Here is a 21,597-nt window from a genome sequence, read left to right on the forward strand (position 1 = left end):
ACATTGTAAGTCTGCAGACATACCACTATGCCACTGGAAGGGTGGGTGGGGGGTAATTGTTTTGAATGGTTGTACAAGATTATTTACAATGTTATCATAAACCAACATTTTAACACTAAGTCTGCAGACATACCACTATGCCACTGGAAGGGTGGGTGGGGGGTAATTGTTTTGAATGGTTGTACAAGATTATTTACAGTGTTATCATATAACAGAATTAAAAATAAAATCTTATATTTTCAATAACTGAAAATGTAAACTTGCAATATTAACTACTTCAATAATAATACATAAAAATTAAAACATTTTTTGAAAAATTGTTCAATTACTTAATATATATTTTAAAAAAAGTATTAAAGTTCTGATAAGTACAATTGTAACAAACATCAAATCTTAAGGAACAATATTTATTTTGTTTTTTATTACTGTATTCCATGAATCACTACTAAGAAGTTTACTTTTCAAACAGATTTAAATTACAAAAAGGATGGAACAGATCTCTAAGTTTTTAAAATGTTTTTCCCAATATATCTAAATATTTATCAAGTTTGTTACTGAATTATTCTAAAGTAAAACAGAAATATAATTATATAAAACACTGACCAAGAAATCATTAGTGTTGGTAGTATATTTGTTGTTCCTACCTGTTTGGTTAACAGAGTTTGAACAGATGAAAGATCACGTCCATAATCATCTGATTTTACGTGGACTTCTTTGTCAGCTAAATACAAAGATAAAATTATAAAGATGATATTATAGCATTAAATTTAATACAATGTAACGTGATTACTAACTTCTAAAGTAATGAAAACTGTAGACGTTACACCTATGCCCCACATAAAACTAAATCCGTGTGTTATAAAGCAGCCTAAGCAATTACTCAAAATTATAGACAAACTAGGTTAGATTAATACACCTTCTAGATTATTACAACAAAAGCAGTTCTTTTTGAGCTATGTGGGATAAAAAACTTAAAGCCCAATTATACCTGCAACATCAACCACAAAACACTTTCCAACTAAATTTAAATAAAAAATTGGACTTGATAAAACTTGCTGGGACCAAATTGCAGTATAAGCAACCACTTGTTAAATGGCTGCCCTCAATATAATTCAACAACACATGACATTATTCAGTTTATAGACACAATAAGTAACTAACATACCTATCCAACTTTCCACAACATCAGCTTTCCACATGAACTGTAAGTAAGCAGAGTTGTCTTTCAGTTTGTTCTTACGATTAGTAGCACTGTTTTCCAAGGACTGCAGACGATTCTGCAGCTGTTGAAGACGTTGATTGATGCTTTCAGAGTGGTGATTCCCATTGGCCACCAACTGTTCACCTGACTGAGTGATATCTGCACATCGTTCACGATGTACAGCAAAGTCTGATTCAAATGCTTCATGTTTCTTGATTAGACCCTAAAAACACAATGTTAAGACCTGAAGCTCCTACATATATATTAGTTTCCTACTCTCAGGCTTTCATTTTCTTATTAAAATGTTTCGGTATTAAACTTGTATTAAAGCTATCAAATGCACGTTGATGGTTCTTACATAGACATACTGAAGTACACCAGTAAAACACACTAATATTCAGTTTAAAATACCTTCATAAAACACTTTCCATTCAACTAATTTTACTCAAAAGCAATTCACCATTGTTTCTATACAAAATTTTATTAAAATCATTTCAACAGTTTGTTTACATTGTTGTGGGTCAACTTGTATACTAGTTCTATTCAGGATATACAATAAAAACAAAATGTAACTCAAACCTGAACTGCAGCCATAGTGTCACCATAATCTTCTACAGAAAGTAACTGTTGCTTTTCTGAAATCCAAGCTTCCTCTTCTTCCAACTTTGCCAAGAACTGTTGGTAGATCAGAGACTGGTCCAGTTTATGGCCTCGATCTTCAGACATCTGTGTTACATAATGTAAATGAGGAAAGCTATCACTTTGTGTGTGTGTGTAAATAAAGTTACACAGAATTGAAATAAACTATAAAATACAACATTTGTAACAGGTTGAAAACTAAAAACCAGTAAGAAAAAAAAACAACCCAGCAGCCATGGCACTTGAAGTTCCTTTAGGGAAGATTACAATAAATTAAGCTACAAAGCCTTCTTTTATGTTTTATGAGCTATTTTTTCTGTGTCCCAGCAATATCACATCCGGGACCCTTATATACCCAATTCAAGTTTATTACACATAAAGATCTCTACCAGTCTAACCCTCAAACTGAATCCTGTTTAGGCAGGATTACAGTAAATTAATCTATGAATTTTTGGACATGGTCAAATACATCAACCAAAAGTGTTTAACCTCCTGAGTTCAATATTGTAATTAGAACTCAAATCAGACAACAGATGATGGAGTGATGAGCTAAAAGTTTATACACAAAAATCTCAGCCATTTTATAAGGCCTATGCCATGGCTAAAAAGGCAATTCCGATATTAGTACATTCTTGACTACAGAATATTACATACTATAACAGGTTTAACTTTCACATGAAAGATGTTTTTTTTTATTTTCTTAATAAAAATTTTCTTCATAATAAAGTAATTATTATTTGCTACACCATTCTACTTGATGGGAAGTAAAAAGCTATTTACATCAGTATTTTTTACCCTTCTGTAAGATGTATTTTAAACAGTCATAATCATTTAGAAAACAAGTTAAACTGGTTCAGCTCTAGTATTGATACTGTATGCAGATATTCCTGGTATTCAAATTACCTGCTTGAGTTCATGCCAGGCCAATTCAAGTGCTTGAAGTCGCTGTTCTATCTCTGGTACTCCAAGATTTGATTCTGCCATCAATGTGTGACCAGCTTCCTGGACAGCCTGAATTGCAGGTTCATGCGATGCCAATTCTGCTTCCAGTCGTTTATGTTTTTTTCTCAGATTCTGTACTCCAGTCAAATCTCTACCATAATCATCCGAGCTGACCAAAAGCTTTTTCTCTCTACAATGTTAAACACAGTAAAATAGCTTGTAGAAAAAACATTAGCAAAATATAACTTTAAAGTATTCTTTTATGTACTTTGAAGTGGTTTATAGTACCAAAATGCAGCAGACCACAGAGACTTCAACATTTATAAATTCATACCTACATTACAGAATCACTAAGATAGTTATTAAATCAAGCTTTTAATTAATTCTGTTTCATAAACTATGCTACAAAGTTCTTAAACTTTAACCTAAAACTTCAGCATACAATCTACAATTAATATCTTTAAAAGCAGAAAGTGAAATACAACATGAACTGTGCTTTACTTAATCCAAGATTCTTCATCAGCAATATCTCTAAAGAACTGGTGTAGCGTGTTGGCTTCGTTTAGTCGAGATCGTCGATACGCTGCAAGGGTCTTTACTCGTTCGTACCGCTCGTTGATAGAGTTCCTCTTTTCTTGCACAGCTGCTGCATCAAACTGCTCAGACTCGATCAAGCTGTCAGCTAAGTTGTTCATGTCCTTGATACGATCCTCATGAGCAGCAATATCAGCCTCAACAAGTTGATGTTTTTTTATCAAATTCTGCACAGAGGCTAAGTCTTTACCAGAATCTTCAGATTTTAACAAAGATTCAACCTTGAAAAATACACAATTTTAAATGTTTCAAAAATATATACATATATGAAATTACCAACTATTAAAGAAAAATTTATCCATATAAAAAATTGTCAAAAATGTGATACTTGTTAAAAAAAACAACAACCTGAACATATTTATAATTTTATTTCATTTTCATCTTTTACAAATGAATTCTTTGGGACCAATAAACGAATTGCATTCAATCTGTTCTAATTCAAATTGGTAATTGATGAGCAAAAGATAGCAATGTTATGTTTGCACATTTTCTGTTAGTGTGTAGTGCATCATTCACTTCTGGAGTCCTAGGTATTAAATTCATACTGGCAGCACCATATCAGCATTAGTTACAAACCAGTAGATAAGTGTGCAATTTGATGTGTAAATAAATTTTATTTTTCCTGTGGTGTATACAAATTTAATCACATACTCAGATACACCATACTGATACAGCCTCTGCATTAAGATTCAGGTTTTGAATACTAATTAAAACAAAATGCACATATTATCCAGATGCCCAAAGAAGAGAATAATCACCTAAAAAGTTCTTCTTTAGCAGAAACAACTTGAGCTTTCCATAAATTTCAATACACAAATATTACGAATTCCTGACACACATTTTGATAAAAGACTCATCTGCCTAAAACATCTTTCTTGATAACATATCCACATACAAGTCTTATATTAGTTAGTACTACATAAACTGCAGTTTAGGTTTCCCAACATATTAGTTTCATGTTACAAAGAAAATATAGTTATTAAATATATATATATATATATACCTCTCCCAACCAAAAATCAATATCCTTCACAGCAGCATTGAAAGTTCTTTGTTTATTTGCCTCCTTCAATTTCATACTTTTCTCTGATGATTTTTGGGTCAGATACTCCCACTGATCAGCAATAGAAACAAGTCGTGCCTTGACAGCATCCTCAGAGTCAGCACAACGGTGCTTGTCAATCAAGTTCTGTCCCATTCCCAAAACAGACTGAATCCTCTCAGCATTGGCTGCAAGTTCAGCTTCAAAAGCTTGATGTTTTTGATGTTTGCTCTAAAAAATCAAAAAATTAAATGTCTATACATTTGTCTATTCATTATGTATGAAACGTTTCTTTTTGAAATAATGGAACTAAACTGTACAGAAAGGCAATAACTGGTCAGGAAAAAAAAAACATTCAAACACCAAGACGTATCGAATCACAAAATAACAAAACATGAAGTATCTTAGAATTAATATTTAAACACAACTATAACAAACAAGAGCTATAATGATAAATTTAACCGGTTCTAGCATGGATTGCATCGGCTGAAACTGGAAGGGTTAAAGAGACAAAAATATATTCTTACAATAGCACATCCATAACAATAATAAGTGGAATATACGAAAACTTTATATCTATGCTTTACAAATGAAGTAAAATGTCCATGCCTGAATGTTAGCAGGATCTTTATAAGATTCATCCATCACCATCTGAAGTTTTTCCCCAATCCAGTTCTCAATTTCATCAGCATCTCTGCTAAACTGTTGAAGAGTTTGAGACTCTCCCAATTTGGATCTTTTTTCAATCAAGGCTTCTTTTAAGTGGTGCCATCTATGAGAATCCAATAATTGTAATTCATTAAATATACAATTAAAAATTATTTTAAAAACCAGTTGATTAACTGATAAAAACATACACATTTAACATTAATGAATAGTTAGTTGCAATAATATTTAACTCAATAACTCATGAAAACATCTATAGTACCATAAAACGTTTAAAAAACCACATTTATCACATTCAAATTAAAGTTGAACAACTAAATACATACACCTTTCAAAAACCTTTAATGAATTCATACCTGTCCAACACCTGTTCCTTTTTATCTTTTATAGCATCAGCATCATAATGGTCACCAGCCACTAGCTGATCTGCCATCTGAGCTAAGGCTGTGATCTTTTCCTCTTGAGCTTGAATAGCCTTATCAAAATCTTCATGTTTCTTAATGAGAGCCTCTACGTTATCACCACCCATATCATCTGAACTAAGGAAGGCTTCTCGACTAGCCATCCAATTCTCAGCCTGTTCACAATCTCGGTAGAAAAGTTGAAGTTCTAAACATTGGTCCAGCTTCATGCGGCGAGCATGCCAGGCACTGTCACACAATAAAAGAAACAAACATATACAATTATAAATTGTTTCCAATACAGAAATCTATAAAGTAAATTCCCACATCATCAACACATAACACACAATGAATATAACCAACAATAACTAACATTTATATATGGTAATTATTATAAGAGTACTACAAAGGTTTGTTACTATGCTACAGAACACAAACATTAAAATAAAGCTTTATCCAAGTCCTTAAATTTTTATTCTCTAAGTTTTGAAAAAAATTTAGCAGATGGTTTTATCCAAAATTAATATTATATAGTGTGAAATAATATGCATTAGACCATGATTAACTTTCACTAGATTACTAGAATTTTAAGCACAGTGAAAAATTGTCTACTACAAATCCAAATCATACTATTAAATAAATGGCACAATAAGAAAAGTTTAATCAATCCTCTTTAAACAGAATTTTCACAAATTGTAATAACAAGAATACTGTTACATTCAAGAAAGCTTATAGAGAATACAAGAATGTTTCACCTTAATGCAAAATATCAGGTTTATCAGTCAATATTCTTTATACATTATAATATTCTAATGAAGATAGACCAATATTTTGTTGAAACACGTCCTCCACCCAAATCACTTCATTATGCTTATAAGTTGTTTGCTAGCTTACTATTAGATGTTATTAAATCAATTTAATACATTTTCTGTTTATATAATAAATGACTAATTACTATTTTGTAAATACCTTATTTCCTTTAATGATTTGGTGTTATCATTCTTTGGGGAGATGCCAACTTCATATAATCTTTAGACTAACTTATAAGGAAAGATTTGGATTTTTGATTTCAAGTAAAGCTACACGAGGACTAGTTTAAATAGCCATCCCTAATTCTGAGGTCATGCACTAGAAAGAGCACAATTAGTTAACAGTACCTACTACCAACTCTAGGGCTACTCTTGTCACATTAATTCCCAAGATTTGCATATCATTCTTATAATGATCTTATGGGATCAAAGTATATATCCAATGTTTTATGGCTGAAACAGAACAACTACAGAAACTCAACTACACAGTCTAGCACTAATTACTGGGCTGCAGTTGGCCTAAATAAGGCAAGGAAGCAAAAAATAAAATTACTTACTCTTCCAAATCTTTATGAGCTTCAAGCATTTTTTCAAGCTTTTCCTGTATTTCTACACTAGCATAATGACCACTGTGTAATAGCTGTTGACCAAAAGCCTGGAAAGCTTGAAAGGTTCCAGCACGAGCATCTATTTCTGTCCTGTGTTCCTGCACATTAAAAAAAAATCACAACTTAAAAACAGTCAAAATGCTTTTTATAATTTAAAAATAGAGTACAAACATATGTCATATTTGTTAATTTCATATTTTTTTGGAATATTTTCCACATAAAAAAATAAATTCCTTGAAATTCCAACTTAATACAAAATTACAGTAGTTACTTGTCAAATCTACTTCTTACAAGAAAAAAATAAAAATTTGGTTTAAAAAAAATCAAATCTATTCAATGAATGATTTCTAGTGGAACAATTTTAACACCAAACATTCTTTAAATTTAACTTCTGTGAACTTTGTCTCAAGTTATTTGTTTTAATGCTCTTATATTGTACTCCATATAAAAGTATTCATGAAAAACAGCCTAGTGTCTTAAATAACATACCAAAACAATTATAGTGAGAACTTTTTTGCACCATAATACTTTAATGTAGTATAGCCATAACTACCATTATTAGAAAAGTGTACAAGTTAAGCTTTAAACATGCACTGTATGTTTTTAAATACATTGTGTAGTAAAGTTTTTTACTAGTTTTATCTTAATCCACTAACGAAGCAAGTTATACCTAAAATATAACCAAAAAAGTATGAAATTATTTTGTTGAGTAAATGAAATATTTTTCTTGCACAAATGAAAACAACACTGCAAATGATAAGTGGAAATGACACTTAATAAATTATTTTACTTTCATTTTCAGTCTAAAGCAATCTAAGGTTAAGGTTGTTTTTTTTTTTACTCTGATTTGTTAAATTAATACATCTACATCTAACACATTGTTGGTTAATGTTAAAAAGGAAGACAAACACTTGTTTCCAACATTAGCTGTTAGGCTACAATGCTTCTAGTTGCAGCCAAGTACTGTTTGTGGTTTTACGATGTTTATAAACTGCTAAGTAAAATTCTAATGTCAACTGTATATCTTTCAAAGTTTGGAAGGCATCAACACAAATTTGGATTTGAACATTTCAGAAGCAGTATTGTAAAAGTATATCTCTTATTGCAGTAATGCAGGTAAAACTGTCTCCTTTTTAGTTATTATAATGGGTAACCTTTTCCCACAACTTGATTATATCTGAAATTTGGGGAAATGAGAATTCTAAATGCTGCAATGCTATCAATATGATACAAGTACAGGGAAACAGTAAAGACACAAGTGTAAAGTTGTATACAAACAGTTTTGAAACTTAAAGTATGTTAAGATAAAATATTACAAATTATATTTCACACAAAAAGTCCATTTCAGAGCGAAAGGAAACTCTCATGCTGTTTAATTTACAGATACTTTAATAAATGTCTGAATTTATGAGATCAGCCCTACTGTTGCATAAAAAAAGTTTTCAGGTTTTAACTAAAGGAAATGACTAACAGACTAACATAACAAAAAATTCAACTAATAACAAGACAAATGCTAGCTTACATCTTGAAACATTGATAACATATCAAAATTTGTATAAACATCCTACCTGGTGGCGTTCTAACAGTGCCTCTGCTCCAGTAACATCTGTGGCCAGCTCATCTGAAGACACAAGACTCATCATGCTTGTTATCCAAGACATAAGGTCCCTGAGAATAATTATATTTATATATATATAAATCTGCATATAAATCAAATACTTTACAGTCTACTGTGTTAAAACAGTTTTGGTTATTTCTGAATTACCTCCCAAACTTGAAAAATGGCTTGATCAATTACTTTCAGCCTTAAATCTATACAAGTGCAAATTTATGTATACAAATTCTATACAAACAGATAAATTTTAAGAAAAAGGACAGTTCATTGTACTCACCTGTAATCTGCCAGAAACCTTTGTAAATCATAAGAGTCCAACAGTTTTTCTTTACGTGCATTTGCTTTGGCAGTAAGTTGAGTCCACTCTTCATTTATCTCTTTTTGCTTGGCATAAATAGTATCTGCAGATTCTGGATGGGTCTGCATTAGACGGCTAGCTGTTTCATCTAGTTGTTTAATCTATGTCATAAAAAGGTTTTTTTTTCTTTAATATTTATTTCACAACATGAAATTTCATTCATGTTTTATCACAGAACACTTAAAAACAGTTTTAAAAGTAAATATTTGAACAAAACAATTAATGTATAGTAAAGATTTAAAAACTTGTACCAATAAAGATTTACTACTGAAACAGAAAGGTACAGCAGATAGAGCAGCAAGGTTTTTTAAAACTCTTATGTTTTTCCTCTTTTGTAATTTTGTAAAATAGCAATATTTTAAAATACAAATTGGCTAGTGTATAAATCCAATACATTACTTGTCACAGTAGTTAGAGATATTTCAAAAGGCAAAAAGACATTAAATGATATCAACTGTGCAATGTTAATAGACAAAGATCTTATGATAAATAATTATCTTTTACAATCTGTATCATTCAAGGCAAAATTTTTTTTAAATTTTAGTTCATATTAATATTTTGCTAATAGTGTTATGGACATAAAATATAATTTTACTTCAAAAAAACTTTTCATATTTATTTACAAGGTCTTACAAGCTATTAATAAATTATGAAAACCAATGTGAAAATTATTTTCATTATTATTATGAAAATCATTTTTTGCTCAGACTGATTCAGTAAAGGATTTGCAAATTCACAAACCAATCTTTAGTAAAAAAAATATTTTATTAAAAAATCTAATTTTTGTAAATAAGAGACTGAAAAAACATAGGGGTCATCCTGCAATATTTCAAGTAAGCCTATCCTTCAAGTTATAACTGAGGTAGTTTACCCTGTCTCCCAGTGCTGCTAAGTCACGTTCCAAACCTTCATGCTTCCTCTGCAAAGTCTGAACACTGCGCAAGTCATGGCCATAATCATCAGTATTAAGTGCCTCATCTTTTTCCTGAATCCAGTCTTTGGTTTCATCCACATCACGATGAAATCTCTGAACTTCATGAGCTGATCCAAGTTGAGTGGATCTCTCAGATGTCACACGCTGAAGGCTTTGCCACTTTTGGTTTAAGTCCTGTAATATACATTAAGCAATTAACAAATTCTCTGTTAAATAACATGCAGCTAACATTTTATTTAGTACCAAAAATAATACAATGAACACTTAAAACTAAATTTCAGTGTGATTAAAAAACTATATCCAGCACTTCAGCATTAGTCAAATCATTTCCAAATACACTTATTAATTAGTTTGGATACTTAAAACTATATAAATGTGACTATCAGTCTTAAGAAATTTTAGCTCTGTGTCATTCTGATCAGTATTAGCAGAAATAAAGAAATTCAGTGATTTCTTCTAAGAAACTGATAGCAAGTCACAGATCTTAAAGAAGTAAAACACTCACATCCACTTGAGTCTGTATTTTAAGAGCAACTTCTGTTTGCCCTACGCTCATCAACTGAGTAGCTACTTCATTCATTTCTGCTAGACGGACTTCGTTGGCTTTCAGGTCAGACTGAAAATCGTCAAACTTCTTTTGAAGAACTTCCACCTGTTCAAGATCTTCTCCAACTTCTTGGACTGTAGCCACTTGTTCCTACCAGAAGTTTTACAAAATGGATTTTTAAAAGCTTAAAACCTAAAAATGCAAACATATCAGAAAAAGGAAATAATTCACTCACACAAAGAGCATCAAGAGCTCTGACATAAATAATTTGTGTATATATTTCCCATTATTGAAAGCATGAAATATAAAATAATTCCAGCTTATTTTATACACTACACTACACTTAAAATAAACTAATGTTATTGTCCTATTAATGAACTTCATTAGGGTATTACTTTTGTCAGTACTACAAGAACTTAGAAAATCTTAGTTATCAAATATTGTAATTAAGAAATAAATGCATGTTGTCTAATTCATTAATTTATATTAAAAGTTTTTATGATAGATCTCAGACAGCATTTAAATACGTTCTAATCCACACACAAAAACACAATTTTATATTTTTTTCTTTCACCTCATCAGATAAATCATAGGTATACACTTACATCATATAAAACTAAATTACTTTAACACAATATAAGGTATCAAAGTAAAATTAATAATAACAGCCAAAACATAATGCACTAATGTTTCAATAGGAATTCACAATTGTCCACATACCTTATCCTTAATCCACTGCCCTAAATCTGCAGCTTCTCTCACCAGTTGGTAAGCCTTACAAGTTTCTTCCAACTTTTGACGACGTTCGCGACCTAGTGACAGCAGATTTTCATACTGAGCCTCAATTTGAGACTGGCGAGCAGCAATACTATTTCCATCTGCCAGATGCTGTTGGCTAGCTGACAAACCAGCCTCCATTTTTTTGACGTAAGCAGCTGGGACAAATCCCTGGCGATCATTAACTTCCACCTTCCACCAGTCCTATAAAACAGACAAATGTATTTCAGTTCAATTTTCATAAATTAAACAAGCTCAAATCATAAGTTTGATTGTAGAAACATTGAAAATATTTAATGTAATAACATTAACACCAAATCTTTGACAATTAATATGACTCTGAAATATTTCTTTAAAAAAATTGCCTATCAATATGGGGTTTTATGAATAATGCAATGACTGATGGTCAGATGTCAAGTAACACAAGTTTTTGAAATGTGTATTACTTAACACACAATTGAGAAACTTGTCTTTATTGTAAGTGTCACCAACCTTGTTATTGCTGTTGAGCAAGGTCAAAACATCTCCTTTTTTCATGGAAACTTCACGAGGACTCTTTTCTGTGTAATCATAGAGGGCCATTACAAACTCCTTACCAGCCTGATCAACAACTGGAGTCTCTTGTTGCTTCAGAATAAAGTTATGCTTTCTTAATAGCTGATAATTAAATAATCAACACACTGTCTTTTGAATTCAAATAGTTAAATTTGATAAATACTGGGAAAATGTGCAAGACTTGTAGTTTGTCTATTTACAACTCAAAACAATCTACTGAGCCAGAGTTTATAAAGTGGCATAAAATGTTTACGTGTCAAGTCATACAAGACTAAATACATATATTACACAATAAAATACAAAAACTTTGTAAACTGAAATAACAAATTAACCAGAAGGCAAACTGGGTAGCTACCTAGAAGCAATGGCAGATTAACAGGAGTTAATGGGAGATGGGTTGCCATCCAAGGTCCTCAAATATTTTAGGCTAGTGTTCTTAACTTTGATACAAATATACATATTAGTGAAAAATAGAAAACCAATCAAAATATACACACAACACAGTTACATGATATGAAATACACAAGTTTATTCAATTTTAACTGTGTTACACAATGACAGAAGAGAAAATGTCATTTTCATTACATTAATCAGAACATACACAATGATACATTACTCTGCAATTCTCACCCATACATGTTCAAACACTTACCCGACATGACTGTGCTTGTTCCTTCAGGGATAAGATAGTGTTACCAAAAGCTTCTAGATCAGCCATAAGTGCATCATGTTTCTTCAGCAATGCCTAAAAAACAATCACCACTGTAAGAACTTCAAAGATCATGCTTCTATATCCATTCAACCAAAATTTATATTCAGTAATCTTTCATTCACATATTTTCATTTTATTCTAATAACACCATACAAAACTAATGGTTTAATAAAATCATATAAACTAGAGAAAACGAAAACAATTGAACCATGAGAATAGCAGGAATTTTTATTACTAGTGATCAGAAAGTTCCATTGTCTTTAGCCAACCAACTTTAATTAGTTCTTCATTTGCTAGATATTTGTCCTTTTTTTTCTTGTGTGATGTGTTTTGCTGTCTAAAGCAAATATATTACCCTGATAAAAACAACAAAAATTCCACATAATCATGCAACCTTTTAGGCTTAAACACTTGTTAACCTTAAATATCATTATCTGAATTCTTCTAGAAAATTATTTATTTCAAACTCAAATCCCAAGACATACAGTTCCAGCAACAGGAAAAACATATTCACAAACTAAAAGAAAGCCAGTCAGTCTTCTATTAAATAGTTTAATAGTGTTTAAAAATATTATACATGATCTTCAAATATGTCAGCAGACTACTATTCCTGAACTTGTATGAAAAGGAATTATTCTGAAGCATAGCATTTTCCTTTCCAATTGTATTTTAGCCAGAGAACATAGGCATTTGTGATTCACAAAACTAAGAGGGAAAAAAGAAATTATAAGGATTTTTATTAGGACTTAATTTACTGGTACTAACAGAACACAAGATCCAGCAATTCAAGTAGCTAATGCTTTATTACATTTCATGAAAACTGCTGTTAAAGCTTCATAATATGTTCTAGCAATAGTTAAAGCTGCACAATATATAATTGCTTTGTGCCATACAACACCAAACCAGACTGAATCTTATTTACTACATAATTTTACCTTTGCAAATGATCTTTAAACTTAATATTCCTACAATTATGTCTATATACCTCAGCTGAGTCTTCATCCTTTCCATAATCCTGACTCCCAACTATGGGTTCTTTTTCCTTCATCCATGACTCTGCTTCATTTGCATCAGCAAAGTACTGATGGGCCTGAAGAGAGTCGTCAAGATCCTCTTTACGCTGGTGAGCTTTATCCTAAAGTCAAAAATCAATCAGAACCTATGATTAATGAGCTATTTTTTGCAACTAATTTTCAAACTACTACTGATGTAAATCATTATTATTTTTTTTAGTAATTATGATTCTAAAATATTTTGAAATTGATACAGAAGTTTTTAGAAAAGTCTATACAACTCACCTATAAAATCAAAAACAGGTTAACACTTGTTATTAATACAATAAATTTTCATAACATATGCAAATAGTCTTTTCTTTTTAGTAGATAAAAATATACAAATATAGATATTAAAATAAATAAAGTTTCATTTCTGCAAGGTTGTGAAACAAAGCTCAATAAAAAACAAAATTATTTTCCAGATAAATTACATTTCATCTCAGGAAAACTACTACATCATGCACTTCCCCATCCATCACAACATTGCAAATTGATGGCATCTAATGTTTTCTAGCAATATAAATACTTTTTACAACAGATAATGAACAACAGTGAAATGTCTACTGGAGGATTTGTGATTTAAATATTTAAACAGTAAAACTAACCTTTAATTGCAACCACTTCTCTTTAACTAAATCCAACCTCTTTCGAATATCACCAGAAGCAAAGTGTCCTGAAATAAGTATTGTTTATACTTGTTTTGCCATACAAATATTAATATAAAGTATATCACAGCAACAGTTATCACAAAAAGTGAAGTTTATAATAAAACAGCATTATGGCAAGAATATATTATTTAAGTTACAGAAGAAGCAACTTTTATTTTTGTTTACTTAAGTGAACAAGGACATACCTGAAAACAAGTCAAACAAGACAAGATGTACAAAAATCAATGTTTTTATTACTGTAATGTAGTTACTAAAGATGTTGCCATCACACTAATAAAAATGTAACAGTGTCCAAAACTTTAATATACTGAATACCTTCATCAATCATATCCTGTCCAATTTGACACACGTTATCAATTCGATGTTCATGATTGTTAATCTCAGCCAATACTGCCTGATGCTTCTTGATCAGGTTTTGAACACCAATTAAATCTCGACCTATTAAGAAATAAATGAAATCATTTTAATTAATCAATTTACAATAACTCTTGAGTTTTTAACATGTAAATACAAATCTTTTTTTGTGAACTGAGCCCAACCTTCATCAAGTTTCCTACATGTCCCTAATTTTCAATTTTTTTTATAAGAATTAAAATATACATATTCATTGTAACCATATACAAGCTTTTGGTAGATTATAACATAAAACAATAGCTTGGAAATGTGTAAAACATAACACCAACTGTACAATTATATTTCAATATGAAACTTTTCTACAAAATTAAACAAAAAATTAAATATTTATTTATTAATATTCATTATTTTAAGTAATTTTCATCTGTAAATATAATCCAATGATTCACAATATTAATCTAGTAATACAGCTTTCTATTTCACTAGCTGATGATCAGAAAGCAATACCTGTAATTGTAAATTAGCTACCATCTGACAGGCTTTATTTCATAAAAATTATTTTCACATTGACTTTGGGAAAATAACTAATGGGTGTGCCAAATTTGTTTCTATGGTCAACATATTTTAAGATATACCTAGGACTCAACTGATCCAAATAGTATTACCATTACAAACCAATATATTTGTTTCATATTAGATATTATACAAATTTAGATTTTTCTCCACAAAACTCAATCTTTTTTAATGTTAATATTGTAAAACTATTTCAATATAACTTAAAGAAAAACAAAAACTAGTTTAATAATAACTAATTTCATATTTTATAATACTAAATAATATTTGTTCTTGGATTTGACTTACCAAGTCTACTTTTGTGATATGTTTCTGTTCAAAGTGGAAATGTGTCTATGCACTTAGCAAATTTTGACTAGATAATGTGTGCTTGTACTCATAGGTGTACCATCATTAAAAAAAAAGTTTTAAGTAACTACAGCCCAATTTCATAAAATACTGTTATATTGTTTCCTATAAACTATGAAACCCATCACTTATTTCTATCTTCAAACCTTTTGGTTTAAAAAGAGATCACAACTGGCCATAAAACGACATTTTCTGACTGATGGATGGTTTGTCTCTGCAGCTCCAAATAGTAATAGTTTATTAAATGTTTTAATAACACTCTTTCAATATGTTCTTTCTTATATTTTATTCAGGTAATAAAATATTCAACCTTATTCCTGCATATTTTCAGTTTCAAGGTGCTGTTGTATTTATCAGCTTAAATTGCACAGTTACTAATAATTAATGGAAAACAAAGAGTGGAATGTCATGATACAAATAAAACTGTTGATAATTAAGTTGTTTTTTTTTCTTTCTTTTGTGAAATTGAGCATTTTACCCACCCACTGCATGTTTTGATCCATTATGTTTAACTGTGGTCAAATACCCACTCAACAAGATCTATTATACTCATTGTCTAAGAAAAGTAAAACAGTACACTTACTTTAATACAGATACCCATTACAGGCAGAAAAACATTTGCAAGATATCTTTTCTAACTATTCATATGAAAGTTAATAACAACATAACTAGTCTAAATACTTGTCCCTGTAATGTTACAAATAACACTGTAAATAACTTTTCGCTGCATTACACTGATAATTATAAAACAATTATATTTCAATATTAAAAACACAAATTTACACAGAGATTTCAAGTATTCTTGCAAACAAATGAAAAAGGCTAATCAAAAGAAACCTTAGTGTTAAATAAAAGTTCAACTCAAAATGTGTGATAACAACCTCGATTTGTGGATGCTGCTATTGGCTCTTTCTCTCGGATCCAGGCTTCTTCATCTTCAATATCTCTGAAAAGTTGCTGAACCCGAAGTGAATCATTCAACCGTTGACGTCGAGCAGTCATAGGCTGGTGAACAGCATTATACCTTTCAACAAGTGCTACCTGCTTAGCTTTAATGGAATCTCCATCAAAATGTCCTCTTGCAACAAAATTGTCTGCTTGAATAATGACACCATCTATCCGATCCTTGAAGAACACAAAAAGATAAATACTTCTAATGTCTATCAAAATATTCATGTCTAAACATGAAAACATTTTTTTTCTCTCACATAATCCAAAATTCTATAAATCCAGTACTTGGACCCTACACATTCAAATCATCAATTATGTACAAACTTCCTTAAAAAATCCTTCAGGGATAGACAAAAAAACCTTATTACAATAAACAGTGGTATATAGCACGATTATTGCCTTTGGTTAAAAGTAATTTTTTTTTGAGTTTCAATGGCATTTCATCCAACATTTATGACACCCTTGTATCAACCTCATACTCACAGTTTTTCAATTTAAAATTATGTTTAATTAACCACATTTTAGTTTAGTCCTGTGGTGAAGTGATTAATCTTTAATAAATTGCACAGTACACTTCACAGTTAAATTTTTTTTTTGTTCTTAAATGAAGCATCACTTTTTCAAATCTAAAAATTAACTTCAAAAAGCTAAGTTTTCCAGGATGTTTAAGAACCCTAAGTATATCACAGAGAAGTGCAACATCTTCAACATTTTCAATGCTAAGAATTCAGACTATGACACTGAGTTTTTGTTATTTTGGAAAATATTCCCAAATAACTCTCTCAACATTGGCTTGGTGAATTTGACATTTCCATACGACTTCTTTGTACTAGCTTATTCTTTATAGATTTAACACAGTGTGTATATCTTTCCAAAATTTGGTAGACTTTCACATACAAAAAAAATCATTTTTTAAATGAAATATTTTTAATAAACTAAAGATTTCTATAAATGGAAATAAAATTATGATCTATGTCTGCAGAAAGTAACCTTAGCACCTCACAATTCTGCTATTACAGCTTCATCCAAAAGCTATCAGTATATTACAAGCTCTGTAATCCAATTAAATTTAAGTTACATCTATATTTAAATTCTTATAATTATGTATAGATACTTCATCAAAATTCAATATTAAAATTTTCAAATGTCATTAAGTTCTCTACACTAAAACTCAACTTTGTAACTGTTCAATATAGGTTTATTTTTCTTGATTACAATGGATTCTTCAACACTTTCATGATAAGTCACAGGTCAAAGGCCATGCTGTGGTATTTGTTGACTTGCATTCAAATTTTTTTGAACTACTATCTTACAAATTTATGTCAATAAGTTTGGAATCAATTTTTATAGATTATAATTCAATCTTTAATATTATATATGAATTACTTTCTTAATTTAAAAGTAAGTATGAAAAGAACACATCTAACTATAGATTTCAGTGTGTCACATGGTATGTTGAAGGCAGCACTGTTTAAATTGAGGTGTTTGTGATGTCAAAATACTAAGCCTACAGTTTCGTACAAATTAAGAACTCAAATTAGTAATATTAACAACCTAGAATATAAAATAAGAACCACACATCTTTTTATTTTGCTGAAATGTGGCTTATGTACTAAAACTTACACTTTCCTTATATACACTTCAATATATGACATGTGAATAATAAATCATCAGCTTAGAATGTTCCAAGAATAGTTTTCCCTACCACTTTAATCTTTGAAAATGACATAACATTCTTTTGAACCAAGATTTCAATGAGGTAAGTGTTGTCTTTAGTCTGTTTGAAGTTTCACATATTTTAATATCTAAATACATAATAGTTATTACGCTTCATAAATTATATTGCTGTTCTATGGTATCAGTGTAGTTATTTATAATTTTTTTGGTTATTCAACTCTGTGTACAAAACTTTAAAAAAACTTTTGTTCGGTATCCTCTTTGTGAGATATTTTAAAAGGTTTAGCAACCTATGTCCAGCAACAACTGAGTACAAAGGTCATAGCAAGAATATAATTGTTTATTTTACTTCCTCATTCATTGTTCTATATTTTTCAGAAAAAATAAGTTTAATAATTTATTTCTAAAATGTAATAATCTATTTCACACACACACACACACACACAAATATAATATAATAATAATTGATATGTAACTGTTTATAACAAAATACTAATTCACTAACACAGCTAAGACAGATAAGACTAAAGGTCAGTTTTATATTACTGGATACATGAGTGCACATGTAATGTTAGGTAGCATTACTGGAAAGTCAATATAACAGAAAATAATAAATATAGAGTATTATGAGACATAAGCTACTTAGATTAAATACTTGTACTTCTTTTTGATAACACACAGTCACTCTATGAGAAAAAAGCCTAATTTATATTTTCTAATTTTTTTTATGATGGTCATGAGGTTGGTTAAGTAATAGACCCCACACACTTAGAGTACAGAAAATAAAATATAGTCTAACTGAAAACAAATGTTTAAATGTATTTAGGAGGTTTTAGAGATTATGCAAATAATATCTGAGAATTTTGGAACAAAGAATAGTTATTTTTAATTGCAACATCAAATCACTTTGTACTCGAGATTGATAGAGAAAGAGACTATTTTCACAAACAAATCTTTAGTAAAAATATTTCATTAAAAATCAATTTTTTTATATACAAAATACTTGTAGTCTTTAATGAAAAGTCCATCAAATTTTGTGAAGATACACATGCTATATCAAAAGTTACAGTGCAAATACTTAAGGTATGGAAATGCGTAAACAAATTTGTGTATACCACACTGAGACAGTAGTGAAAAAGTTAATTTTTCTATCAGGAAAATTATGATACTTAGATAAGATGTTGACATTTCATAAGATATTATGAGTTTGTGGTAGGCTATGTTCTTTTCCATAATGTTTTGCAATAGCATTGTTAGTATTGAGGTTTTGAACATCACATATTTTCAGATATTCTATCATGCATATCTGTTACAAGTTACTTCAGAAACAATGTTTTTACTATGGTATCTATTATGTAGTCCATACTTAAGTAGATTTACAGTTATTTTTCATGCATGCTGAACTTGTTATTAATAATTTAAGAGAGATGACCTGCTTCATTTGTACTACTCTAACAGTTGAGTCTGATACTCTTAACAACCCTCTTTTGTTTTGTGGTGATGCTACCACTTATACAAGTAGCCCAAGCTTTAAATGTGTTTCCTTTATTTATACTGTTCCAAAGAACATGTGCATTTACTTTTTTGCCTGTCAAAATTGTTTATTATGTTTTGTATAAATTTCTATTGAGAAGCATTTTTTCTTAAAGAGTCATCAGGTTTTCCTCAGTCTTCTTCAACATTTCTTTGTTATTACAAACTTTATCAATCCTATGGAGGTATCCAACAACAACACCTGATTTTACAGCAGGGGGGGGATAAGAAATACAATTCAAACAAGAGCTATATTAGATGGTTAGTTGAAAATAACAGTAATGGTTTCTCTATTCCTCACATGAATTATATCTAGAAACAGTACATTTCTACCTGGTGTGGCATAAACAGGTGTAAATTTTATGAATGGATGAATGTTATTCAGTAACTCAAGAAAACTAAAGAGACTATAAAGCTGCAAAGCACTACTGTAAGTTTTGGTTCATGTTTTAATGAACATTCCTGAAGAAGCTGTAAAGTGAAATGTTGAGTGTTTACATAAAAACATTTCAGTGTTATAAGGTTGTTTGTTCCTAATATTAACATGTTTTCTATACACCAGTATGCACTATAAAAAAGTAATGAAGATAAAGTAGTTGATCTGATTTAGTACACACCTGATGAGAAGCAACATCAGCTTCTAAGAGGGCTTGCTTTTTCAACAGATTCTGAACACTAGTCAGATCCTATAAAATCAACCAAAGATAAGTCACATCTTTGTAAAAATAGTCCTGTTAAATTTCTTGTTACAGAAAGAGGTATATGACACAAGCACAACATACAATAAAAATATTTAAAAAAATTTGAGTATCAGATATACAAAGGTCTCTTTCTTTACACTATAAAGATATTTTAAAGACAGAAAAGTAATTTGTATATTAGACATACAATTGTTACTTTGTTGTTTAATCAAATTAATGCATAAAAGTGTAACTCAAATCTTTTAACTTCAGTGATATGACAAACTTAAGGATTTCAACAAAGATATAGTCAACCCAGGACAAATGTCTTACCTGGGCATACTCACAGATGTATCATTTTATCCATGTAAGTAACATCACAATGGTTGAAATAACAGTACATATGAATTTTGCAAACCCATTTTACATCCAGACTACAAAAGAACTGAAACTCTTAATATGAAAGTTCCAATGGAAAGTTGTATAATGCATCATCTGTTTCTGACATGACAAAGTTCCCTTCCCAAAAAATGAAAACACTTTCAAGGAAAGATTAAAAATGTGTACTAATACTGAACAACAAGTAGTTACCTTTCCATAATCTTCAGACATCAACTGACCCTCAATCTCAGAAAGCCATATTTCAATGTCTTCCACCCCACGGTTAAACTGCTGCTGAGCAGAAGCTTCCTCCAGTTTTGTTCCTTTCTTATGAGTAGCGTGCTTCAGTGACTCCCAGAGATCAACTATTTCATTCATTCTTTTACTGAATGTCAAATAAAACTTATAAGTAACTTAAGCAGTTTTTCTGTTTTTTCCAATTTTTACAATAAAATCCTATTGCTGTTTGACATATTTTGTTATGAGATGACATTTTAATCTAAATCTTTAATTTTACAAAGTACTAAAGATTTTTTAACTCTAACTCATTCACAACAACACCTTGAATGAAATAAAATTGGATTATAATGTTTAAAATCAAGTTTAAGATTATACATCTTTCAGAAAACACACATTAGATGTGTTAAGTACTGGTATTTCTTGTACTTGGATTACCTTATATTAAGTATTACCAAACAAGTTTAATTATAATACAATTACTGTTAGCTACCATACAAGGTACTCATAGTACATAAACGCTGAATAAAATAAATTTACTAAGCAAAAACCCTTACATAACAGATGTTAACAACGTCTGACAAAAAACACAAAAACTTTCTGCATGAGCTTGTTTGAACAGATTGTTAATTTTGTACTCATTATGGATTCCATACTATAACTTTTAATAGATGATCTATACAGAATTTGGCATACTTCAACTAAACATTACAAGATTTTTGTACACAAAAAATAGATTT

General features: G+C 30.1%; 1 protein-coding gene across 5 annotated transcripts in view; it reads right to left on the reverse strand.

The window, feature by feature from the left end:
• The window catches only part of LOC143230853 (spectrin alpha chain-like), a 76,952-nt gene that overhangs the window by 8,572 nt on the left and 46,783 nt on the right, over positions 1–21,597 (reverse strand). For all 5 annotated transcript variants that reach the window (XM_076465115.1, XM_076465112.1, XM_076465116.1 and 2 more), the window contains 22 exons: positions 20,831–21,005; positions 20,177–20,245; positions 16,280–16,523; positions 14,439–14,561; positions 14,061–14,128; positions 13,386–13,535; positions 12,341–12,433; positions 11,626–11,760; positions 11,077–11,337; positions 10,315–10,506; positions 9,747–9,983; positions 8,795–8,976; positions 8,471–8,570; positions 6,852–7,000; positions 5,441–5,734; positions 5,028–5,190; positions 4,380–4,649; positions 3,284–3,597; positions 2,744–2,972; positions 1,781–1,927; positions 1,166–1,424; positions 645–721 (listed from right to left, as the gene is read on the reverse strand). In XM_076465115.1, the coding sequence (XP_076321230.1) occupies positions 645–721; positions 1,166–1,424; positions 1,781–1,927; positions 2,744–2,972; positions 3,284–3,597; positions 4,380–4,649; positions 5,028–5,190; positions 5,441–5,734; positions 6,852–7,000; positions 8,471–8,570; positions 8,795–8,976; positions 9,747–9,983; positions 10,315–10,506; positions 11,077–11,337; positions 11,626–11,760; positions 12,341–12,433; positions 13,386–13,535; positions 14,061–14,128; positions 14,439–14,561; positions 16,280–16,523; positions 20,177–20,245; positions 20,831–21,005 (3,931 nt within the window). The remainder of the gene's footprint in view (positions 1–644; positions 722–1,165; positions 1,425–1,780; positions 1,928–2,743; positions 2,973–3,283; positions 3,598–4,379; positions 4,650–5,027; positions 5,191–5,440; positions 5,735–6,851; positions 7,001–8,470; positions 8,571–8,794; positions 8,977–9,746; positions 9,984–10,314; positions 10,507–11,076; positions 11,338–11,625; positions 11,761–12,340; positions 12,434–13,385; positions 13,536–14,060; positions 14,129–14,438; positions 14,562–16,279; positions 16,524–20,176; positions 20,246–20,830; positions 21,006–21,597) is intronic.

Source organism: Tachypleus tridentatus, chromosome 10 (genome assembly GCF_004210375.1).
Source record: "Tachypleus tridentatus isolate NWPU-2018 chromosome 10, ASM421037v1, whole genome shotgun sequence".
Classification (NCBI taxonomy): domain Eukaryota; kingdom Metazoa; phylum Arthropoda; class Merostomata; order Xiphosura; family Limulidae; genus Tachypleus; species Tachypleus tridentatus.